The sequence below is a fragment of the Neolamprologus multifasciatus genome, chromosome 23, assembly GCF_963576455.1.
Source record: "Neolamprologus multifasciatus chromosome 23, fNeoMul1.2, whole genome shotgun sequence".
Lineage (NCBI taxonomy): Eukaryota > Metazoa > Chordata > Actinopteri > Cichliformes > Cichlidae > Neolamprologus > Neolamprologus multifasciatus.
In genome coordinates, this window is record NC_140460.1 from 19,306,486 (window position 1) to 19,317,225 (window position 10,740).

At 40.6% G+C, this 10,740-nt stretch overlaps 1 protein-coding gene across 2 annotated transcripts; it reads left to right on the forward strand.

Annotated features, from left to right (window-relative positions):
- The first annotated feature begins 2 nt into the window (after nucleotides 1-2).
- LOC146491416 (uncharacterized) lies at nucleotides 3-10,714 on the forward strand. 2 transcript variants are annotated; one of them, XM_085152805.1, is made up of 12 exons: nucleotides 3-116; nucleotides 1,166-1,368; nucleotides 1,967-2,035; nucleotides 4,116-4,211; nucleotides 4,303-4,401; nucleotides 4,484-4,607; nucleotides 4,700-5,000; nucleotides 5,094-5,140; nucleotides 6,069-6,181; nucleotides 6,379-6,892; nucleotides 7,933-8,388; nucleotides 8,499-10,714. In XM_085152805.1, the coding sequence occupies exons 1-12, from the start codon at nucleotides 113-115 to the stop codon at nucleotides 8,711-8,713; spliced, it is 2,241 nt and encodes a 746-aa protein (XP_085008931.1). In that variant the 5' UTR covers nucleotides 3-112; the 3' UTR covers nucleotides 8,714-10,714. The 2 variants fall into 2 exon arrangements, with proteins under 2 accessions (XP_085008931.1, XP_085008932.1); XM_085152806.1 differs by having other exon boundaries at nucleotides 4,119-4,211.
- The last annotated feature ends 26 nt before the right edge of the window (nucleotides 10,715-10,740 follow it).

The window sequence follows — 10,740 nt, forward strand, 5'->3', positions numbered from 1 at the left end:
ATATAAAGGGGGCGGAGCCGTCGGTAGCTGTAGTGTAAACAGTTAACCGTTAGCCTCTGTAGCTAACATTTTGGAAAAAATTGGGCTTACAGTGAGTGGGTTTGCACACGGAATGGGTATGTGCTTACTACTCTGTTCTCTTATCGGTTATTCTGGTGCTCTTTAAAAATAAATCAGGATTTTTGTCTCTTTTGTTAATTACCGAGCGATAGCCAGCTAGCACCAACTTGTGCGCATGCACCCATACTAACCAAACTCTATGCAAAGATTTTGCTTTTTAAATATGTTCTTAGTTTTTGAAACGTTAATCTTTATTGATTAGCCTCTAACAGCTGATAACAAGTCGATTGTAGCTACATTTAAATTCGGCGTACTTGTAACGCATCAAGCGTGGATTGCTCATGATAAAAGTCGTATATATCACTGATAGACTGTGCAGATGGCTGCTTGTATTTTAACGGTATTTAAACTGTTAATTAGCAGCAGTTTGGCTGTCATGTAAGTCACTGATTCCTGTATTGCCAACAGTGCATTCACAATAGTAGAATAAGCTGTAATTCACCAACACACCAATCATTTAATGATCACTAATGGGACTAAAGGTAAACATGACACTCCAAGGTCTAAATAAAGCTATATTTTATCAAACTGTGCCGATTTAAAACTATATGTTGTAATTATTTAGATGTATTTAGTGCAGTTTTATTAAATGCATTCATAAGCATTGACTTTTAAAATGCTGAGACTTTTTTAACAGAGTTTGGTAGCTTCTTTTTTCAGGCAAACTCCCAAGTTACATTTTTCAAACTTCTGAATTCTCTAGTTTAATCAAAAGATCTTCAACTTCCTGAAATTTTTCCACCTCATTTGTTTACTGATAACAGTTTGTCTGTTTAGAAATTGTAATAATTATCAATATGATTAGGGTGTGGCCAAATTGGCACACCTTAATGAGCCTTTTTTAAATTTTATATGGGCACATCTCTAATTTACCTGCCCTGACAAACTAAAGTCTGTTACATTCTGAGTTTCCTACATATTGTTACAGTTGCATTAAGTAAGAATAACATTAGAGTCCTGGTTGGTGTGGGTGCAGCAGCTCCTGACACTGACCCAGATAAGTGATGCTTCCTGCTCTGACATGTCAACCTGTCCTCTCCGGCAGCTTCCCTCTTCTCCCTTTCCTCCCTGCGTCTCCTCGTCCCGCCTCTCCGCCTGCTAACAGCGGCGATGTGGCAGGTCGCACGGCACGAAATGGTGAGGCATTATGGGATGCTGGAGGACTTTGTTTCCCTGGTGACTGAGGCCGTCCCTCAACTGCTGACGGACAGGCAGAGGTGTCTGCTGCTGCTGGCTCTGAGGGCAAAGGTTGGTGTTTTGCAAGGAGAGAATGTAACACCTGAATTTGAAGGTTTCATGCACTATCCAATAGTTCCCTTTTCCCACCTGTTTTTAACACATTATGTTGGCTGGATAAGGAATAACAACTTTAAGTGTTAATTAAATCTTTACCACACCTGATGTAAATGATGTATATGTCATGCATGCTGTACAACATCTGAGAGAGGAGCGTATACTCTGTGTGCCTGGGTATTAGTATAATAGCAACAAAGATACTGATGCAGTTTTCATCTCCAAGTGACCTTCGATATTAAAATAAATAAAGCTTCTGAACAAGTGATGAAGAGGACGAAACAGTTACAGGAACTCAGGAAAGTTCATGCACAAGTGTTAAATAAGCAATGTAAATGTAATAAATAGGGTTTTTTTTCTCCGTGGTGTTCCTCAGGGTTCTGTTCTTGGTTCATTTGAATTTCATTTGAGTTATTTTATAGTTAGGTATATCACTAAATGTTAAAATCTAAACTTTAAACAAAATAGAGTGTGTTACTTTTCCTTTTTAACATTGAAGGGACATGTCAGATTGTGTTGTTTTTTGTTGTTGTTTTTTTTCTTTTTTCTTTAGGTCACGTTGTCAGAACCAAAATCAGCTGCCATCCATTCCCACCTAGACAGGATCCACTCTGAGGCAACGGTGAGACCACAAGTAATTCAGACTATGACTGTGTCTAAAAATTATTTTTATTCAAACTGTTTCCTGTGATTTCAGTAAAATATTCAACATGAAAAGTCACTTAACTGGAAGTAATTGATTAAATCCTTTATTTAATGACAAAAGCAAAAGAAAACCAGGTTAATAGTGAGTGTGTGTCTACAGCTCTTCAGCTTGTTAAATGTTTGGGCAGCACTAAATCGGGACCTTTCTCAAAAAAAATAATGACTTGAAATTCTCTCATTTAATACCAAAAGCAGCTCTTTGCTCTCTGTGCTGCTCTGGCCTGAAGCCTGTTAATCCAGCTACTGAAGCCCAGGAGAAAGAGCAGGGAGATTACTGGACAGGCTTACAGGATCTGTGTCACTTCACTGCACCCCAGCTCTTTATTGATTAATGGTGTAATCAATCTGATAAATTTTGGAAACCAACACCAGCCCTGTGTGTTTTATTTTGGCTTTTTTTCTTTTAAAAAAAAAAAAACGCTTTTATTTTATAACAAATATTTAAGATGGAACATCCTACACCTTTATCAATGCACTAAAATGTATTTAAATATATAATTTAAATAACTGAAAATGCCTCATATCAGTGTTTATTTTACATTTTTTAAACATTAATTGTAATATTTATTTAAATTACAAACAATTTAAACTAACGATTTTTTTTAATATGTTAAAAAGCAGTGAATCATTAATGCAGCACATTTCAGTATTTCCTTCTTTAAATGAATTGCTATGATGTTTTCGTGCTTTCAGTCGTCCATATCTAAACTTTGATTGTACAATTGGTCTTCATGACATTAACCATGTCGTTGTTCTCCATTATCACTTCTGATGCCTTTCATGCAGTCATGTGAGAAAATTAGGACACCCCATTAAATAATCTGCTCTTTATTAAGAAATGTTCACATACCAATGTCCAATCATGTTTTCATGTATTACTGGAAAAGAAAGTGACTTAGTTGCAATTAAACAACAACAAAAAATTACACATTTAAAAAAAAATATGAACAAAAATGTGTTAATTTATGGAGGATTTTAATGGAGGACAAAGTTGGGACACCCTACCCCCTAATAACTAGTGTTGCCCCCTTTGGCTAATATAATATCAGTGAGACGCCTTTTGGGATTTTTGATGAGTCCTTTGAGCGTCTGCTCCGCAGGTGAATATGCTTGGACGGCTAGACCTGGGCATGGTGGCAGTTGTTTTGAATGTCAATTTTCCAGATGGTGGAATGGCTGATGTCAAATTCTTTTGAGATCTTTTTGAATCCCTTACCAGACTCATAAGCGGACACAATTTTCTTTCTGAGGGCATCAGACGGCTCTTAGATCTCACCATGGCGTTCACTTCAACACTTCAACAGTCAGGAGACCACCAAACTAAATCTGAGGTTTAAATAGGCAAGGCTCCTTTAAAATGATGGGTAAAGATTTACTGATCATGTGCACCTGACGTGATACACCTGTGTGTGATTTTAACCATTTTAAGTGGGATAACGGGTGGGGGTGTCCTAATTTATTCCACACCAGAAATTGTCTTTTAAATTACATTTCACATAAAGTTTTAAAAAGGCTTTTCTTATTTTTAATTGTTTAGTTATATTATTTGGATCCCTCAGTATCATTAAAATTCATATTAAATATCCATATGTCCAAATATATTTTAAAATATACAGGCTTTCATAGGGTGTCCTAATTTTCTCACATGACTGTTTTAACATTACCATAAGAAAACTTATGGTAATGCATACCATATACCGAGACATTATTTTAGGAAAAAATATTTAATGGTTTCTTCCTGTGCTCATTTGTCCAAGAATTAACAGCTAGAATCAACAATGGAAACAAGTCTTAGAAAATGACAAGAAATAAGCAGAAAAATTATTATTAGAACAATTATTAAGCAGAAAAATGCTTGAGAGACTAATAAAAACTAGCATCATTAATGATACGACCACTCATAAAATAATAACGAGAAAAATAATAGTAACTATTGGCTGGTGTCCTCAGTTGTTGCTGAAAATAAGTTTCTTTTTGTGTCTCGTCTGTTCTCTCAGCAGCTGGATGAAGACGTAAGCGAATGCTGGTCTGCTTTGTTGACGCTCACCGACAAATTGACAAAGAGTCCAGACAATTCTCAATGCCTCCTACAGGTCAGAGCTGCTACCTTGAATTATCACCTTCACACAAAGCTTCATCATTCAATCCGTCCATCATTCACCTCTCTCTGTGCTCGTCTTCCAGGAGGTGTTTGACCAGAGGTTTGACTCCGCCCTGCAGTCCCTCATATCTGACTTCCTGTCCAGGATCGAGCAGCTCTTTCCTGTTCCCGACTTCAAACAGGTGATCAGTAAAACCTTGAACAGTCAATCTAGTAATTCTGCTGTATTTCATTTTCATTCATGTGGCCATTCATCCATCTCAGGCTGCCTCCTGGTTTGATGCTGCCCCCTCTGGGCTGGAGGACTGTCTGCAGAAGGCGGACAAGGATGATCTGAGGGAGCTGCTGACCAATCAGAGCTGTTTACAGGGACAGGCACTGGCGACAGGTAAATAAGTAATCAAAAACTAATCAAATTAAATGAGAATCAGACTCAGTTTTGCTGATCTTTAATGTTTTTTTGGGGGGGTTATTTCTTAGTGGGTTGTGATACAGAGGAGACCCTCCTGTCTGTGTGGTCCAACCCCCTTTTCACTAAACTGATCAATCCCAACCCTCCTCCACTTGAAACGGAGATCCAATCAGATGTGCTACCTGAGGTTAGTAGCCCCTTGCAGCTGGACGTGGAGCTGGTGAAGGTGGAGGTGGTGGTGATAACAGAGGACGAGCAGGAAGAGATCGAGGAGACTGTGATTGGTTCAGAGCTGGAGGCGTCCAATGAGAGCTCGGCAGCAGTCGGCAATGAATGTGTAGTCACACCTGTGGTTGTGGAGGTGGGCAGGTGAGACCTTTTTTTGTTTGTTTGTTTTTTAAATAATCCTGGATCCCTCAGAGTCCTCAGAGCTTGAAAATATAACCAGCTTTTGCCTGTCAGGTTGAGGGACTCATGTGGAGACATTGTCAACCAATCAGAAGACACAGGTAACACACACACACACACACACACACACACACACACACACACACACACGCGCGCGCGCGCGCGTAGATATAAGCTGTGTCCCAATTCCTAGGCCACATCCTTTGGCGGCCACATTTGTAGGCCGTTTACATCACAGCCAGACTTGAAAGTTGGGTCGGGTGTATCATTCGTAGCCCAACCTATCCCAGAATTCATAGCATGGCCCAGCCAATTCCCGTTTCCAACAATGGCAGCAACTACTTAGTTTTAATATGACTCTTTCTGGGTCACAAAATAAACTTTTAAGATATTTTCAGGTGAGAATGTAGCTGTGTAAACTTCAAATATTTGCTTGGTTTATCGAGACATCACATATTTGCAAAAGTGCTCTGACGTTTTCTGAGACGTCTGTTATCCACCAGCTTGATAGCTGACCGGGAGGTCAAGGCTCACTAGAGCCGGTGAGAACAGTGGACTCCGGCACATTGTTTCTAGACCCTGCACGGTCTTTCGCTACTCAGGTTAAACATGATATGTAAGTTATTATATATTACATGTATATGTAAGTTATTACACAGTTTTTGTTTGGCTTTTTTCAGTATTTTATTTGTTCCTGAGTAAATTGGTTTGGCTGACATTAAAGTTATAGTTTTCACACAGCTGAATAAATGTCAAACAGAAAACTGATTAAACAGAAGCGTGATATGGTCGAGAATGTACTCTAATGTCCTGTTATAATTTAGATAGCAAGGAGCAGACGGCTGAGTTTATTGAACTCCACTGAGAAAGCTGGTGACGCAAATCTGAAGGCTAGACCGTCCAATTTCACAGGACCCGGCCCACGTAGACCACGAAGGCCGGGTCCTTCAAAGGATGCGGCCTAAGAATTGTGACAAAGCTATAGAAACTGAACCTAGTCATTAAAGCTTCCCGTCTTTCTTCAATCAGATCTCTCCTGCTCAGAGGTCACAGCTAATGCTCTGCACAGCATTTCCCACAATTCCCAGCGTGTGGCTCACAAGTGTCCTCAGTGTGGCAAATGTTTCATCTACCGCTCACAGGTACTGTGTCAGTGTCTCAGTGTGGCATGACAGTAATTATATGGTCACTTTTTTGTCTGTTTGAACAAAAAAAGTATCTTAAAATAAATCAATAACACCACACATAAAAATGAAAACACATTTATTCATTTTAAATTTAAAAAAATATATATATATACATACATCACTCCCTTAGATGTTTGTCTGACTGTCTGCAGGTGATCCGACACCTACGCACTAACAGGTCCTGCGGTTCGGCCTTAACGACATCTGTGCTCGAACAGACTCAACCTGGCGGCGCTGACAAAGAGCCCTGCCTCCCTCAGAATAGGCCCCCTCCCCGACCCGTCAGGTCTCTGTCCTGCTTCCAGTGCAACGCCATGTTCAAGACCAAAGCCGAGCTGCTGTCGCACCAGCGCACACACCGGGCACGCCCCATCTACCACTGCATCCAGTGCGACAAGGAGTTCCACCATCTATCCAGCCTGACCAATCACAAGCAGACACACCTGGACAAGGGAGGTTTCACCTGCAGCCGGTGTAACAAGGTGTTCGAGTCGGCCAAGGAGAGGGACGCCCATCGGCTGCAGCACCGGCTGCCCGACCTCACCTGCACGATGTGTGATCAGACGTTCAGCTCACAGACGCGGCTGCTGCGACACCTGCAGACGCACTCGGTGGAGGGGGCGAAGCTCCGCTACAACTGCCGCTTCTGTGACCAGACCTTCTCAGGTAGATCACTGAAAGCGGTGAACCCCACTAACTCGGAGCACTTTCCATGGGCTCATTGACCTCTGCAGCTTAGCAGCAAATCTGGATTTAAAAGCTCAGCTCAGTAAGCAGCAAACAGCAGGTTCACATCAAGTTCATCTGAGTCAGCCCTCTGTTAAAGATGTTTCTGGGAAAAAGGATGACGGTGGAACAAAACATTGCTTTTGAGCTGCTGCTCTAAAACAGTCAAGAGTCTGATGCTTTCATTATTTTCCTTTATAATTATTTTCCATTTCAGAGCTACAACACAATGTTAAAAAACGAAAAGCCTGCTCATCAACAACCGTCATCACCTGAAAATTTATTTTCTAAGAAAGAATAATTATTTTTCATCCTATTAACCCTGAAACGACAAAAATACTTGGCGAAATAATCGAGCGCTATACTTTTTATTTTTTTACTTTTCCTCAGACCTGCTCAGGTTTTGCAGTCACATGATTGTTAACCATGTACTGTTAAGTTGCCCGCTGTTTTCCTCCCTCCTCCCTCCCCCTGGTAACCACTGTGTGCTAGCGAAAAAACATGAGGACCGTCTCAAAGAGGTATTACACAGCGAGTCGTCAGTGTTTTGGTCACTAGCACTTTGCTGCCAGCTGCTGTAAAACAAACACGTGAACAGAGCCTATAGAGAATTTGTAGAGCTCATCTTGGGAAAGGAAAACATTTTCAGATTCACATTGTAAAAGCAGCTGCAGGATTTAGGAAAGGGTTTCATTACATCCAGTGTGGTGGCAGCTCTCGATGCACATCTGATTTTTACGCAAAAAGGAAACAACACAAGCTTTATGAACAAAATGGCATTTATACTCACTGTCATTTTATTAGATACACCTTATCAGTCCTGCGTCCAGTCCTTGTTTCTTATTTCTGTGTTGCGCAGATTGAACAAAGGTGATGAAAACATTCTTTTGAGATCCTGATCCATACTGACACACATCCATGATGTGAGTCTCCTTTTCCCAGAGGAGGTTAAACATGTGTTTAAATGTTTGTGTCTCCAGGGGTGACCCAGCTTCGTATCCACCAGCGCACACACACCTTCCGCACGTACCAGTGTGACCTGTGCAGCAAGACGTACGGCTCGCTCACTGGCCTGCAGTCCCACCGGGAGACCCACACCGCTGAGAGCCGCTTCCTGTGCTCGCAGTGCGGCAAGCGCTTCAAGACCCGCGATGGCCTGGAGGGCCACCTGAGGACACACACTGGGGAGCGGCCCTTCCGCTGCCCCTACTGCTCCAAAGACTTCACCGCGCTCGCTGGCCTCAACGTGCACGTGCGGCGGCACACCGGGGAGCGGCCGTACGTGTGCACGGTGTGCGGTAAAGGCTGGCCGTCCGGCGGTGACCTGCAGAAACACATGAGGACGCACACGGGCGAGCGGCCCTATGTCTGCCAGGACTGCGGGAAGGCCTTCTCCATTTCCTGTCACCTGACTGAACACCGGAGGATACACACAGGTAAGACAGGAAGCTGGTCACATGATCACGGTACACAAAGATATGCTGTCGTAACTCCAGATGCTTTTGTGCCGGTTCTGAACCCGAGCGCCTCTCGGTCTGTTTTCCAGGAGAGAAGCCGTTCTCGTGTCCGGAGTGCGGGAAATGTTTACGGAGGAAGTTTGACCTGAAGAAACACATGTTGTCCCACAGCAACATCCGTCCCTACGCCTGCACCTTCTGCACCAAGAGCTACACCCGCAAAACTCACCTGAACAGACACCTGCTCACACACCGGACTGCCGACAGCGAGGTGGTAGCGGTGCAGGTGGTCGAGGAACCCTGAAGATGTGCTTAAATCAGAACTGTGCGCATTGTACGAGTTTCATGCGTTCATTCCTGCAGTGAGTGAATCGATCGCAGATTCACGAGTCGACTTGTGGTGATGCAGTTTGAGGTGGGAGCAGATGATCTGCGTGGATCTGATTTACAGGCAAAACTAACAGCTGGAAACAACAGAAAGCAGTTCTGCAACTTCAGCTGATGAAGCGAGTTTTATCATTAATTCACGAATCAAAGAAACTTTATTTTGAATGTTTATGGATATTTTGTATTTTTTTAACACTTAAAACATATTTTACTGATGTGTTTTTATTGACATGCTCTCATTTATGTTTTTCTTACATTCAAACATTTTTGTTTTACTATAAATGGAAAAAATCTTCCAATGTATGAAAAATGTAAATGACAACACAATTGACTGCTCACCTGAATACACAAGGTCAAAAATCAATTAAAGTTGAAAACACATAAGTATTATTTCATAAGTATTAATTAATTATTAAAAAACAGTAATTAGGTAATCATGCTCAAGATTTATAGAAATAATAATAAATAAATACAAATTAATAACAATGAGCATAATAAATATTTTACATGACATTTATTTGTAATATTTTGTGAATGACATGAAATATAAAAGTAAATGTTTCACTCTTAAGTCTCGACTAAGTTAGCAAAAATGTCAGTAATGTATAAATAAATAATGGAGTATAAATTTTTTTAATGTTTAAAAAGGTAAATATAAAATATATGGAACATAGTAAATTTTTAACATTGCAGGTGAAAACTTGATTCATTCAAATTCAGTATTGATAAAGTAAATTTTCTGGTCTCTCATTTTGTATTGAAACTAAATTTCACTCAGTTTCCAGCTGTTGGTCAAAAAAAGTCAGATTTTTCTAAAGTTTTGCAAAGAAAATTCAAATATTTGCCGCTCAGTTCACAGCTGCATCACCGCAAGCTTTACTGATGAGCAGCGGAGCTGAATACGCTGCCCTGTTAGTGGAGTAAGTCCAGGGTCCGTTGCTTCAGGTGCTGTCGGTAGTAAATATAATGAATGACTGTTTTCTTGTACAGTGACACGTTACATTACTACATCACTAATCTGTTACTTTCACATTGGTGTGAAGCGCTTACACTAATAGGATAATAAAAGGCCATTTTTTTCATGATTTTGACTTAAAAAGATGTTAAATTCTTATTTTTGGTGATCTTAAACGTGACCCGGTGAACATTGCAGACCCCGAGGTCGACTGGAGCACGTTAATGTTTACTCTGCTGTTAAACAAAGTGTTTAATCGATTTGTGTCACTGACTCTGTTTACATGTACAAAAATTGTTCCAGCCTTTGTCCTTAATCTGAAATACACACCAAACTACAAACCTCTTTGTTTGTCTCTCTGTAGTTGGTATTATTATGTGGTATAACAAGATCAACTCAAACAAGTTTTTAAAGTTTTCAGCTGTCTGAACTCAGCCTTCATTTTTTAGTCCTCCAACAGTCTTCTTGGTAAGTTCAGTTTTTCATATTTATATAAAAGAATCATCTGTTTTGTATTGTGCTATAACTAGTTGAGCACAGCAAGGAACGGGGCTCCACCTTGTGGTACTTTTCAGCAATTGTGCTCTACTTTGTTAAATTATAAAGAATGGAGATCGGGGAAATTAAACAACCGAAATCTTGATAATGTAAAGTTGAGGTTATCTCTGGGCTTGAATTTGGTGGTTAGTTTGTATCACTGCTGTAACTGTAATGCTTTAAACTGAACTTTGGTTAACAGATCTAGAGTAGCACTGCTGGAGAAACTTGAAGTCAAAGAGACCATGAAAATGGCTCAACAGATGAAGCTGATTCAGGAGTAAACAAACATAATGAGAACACTTTAGAGCCTCTGTCATGTATGAATAAACAGTAAAGGGATGTACAGTGCAGCTATAACCTCTGTTTATGTTAACAATCTGTTGGCTGGTTGCTACAAACCTCTGGAAAAATCCCCAGAGAACTCCTAAGATCACATTGGCTTATTTGTT

Coding starts and splice junctions, on each gene's coding strand:
- LOC146491416 (XM_085152805.1), top strand. Junction 2,036..4,115: donor GGATCCACTCTGAGGCAACG/GTGAGACCACAA, acceptor CTGTTCTCTCAG/CAGCTGGATGAAGACGTAAG. Junction 4,608..4,699: donor GGGACAGGCACTGGCGACAG/GTAAATAAGTAA, acceptor GTTATTTCTTAG/TGGGTTGTGATACAGAGGAG.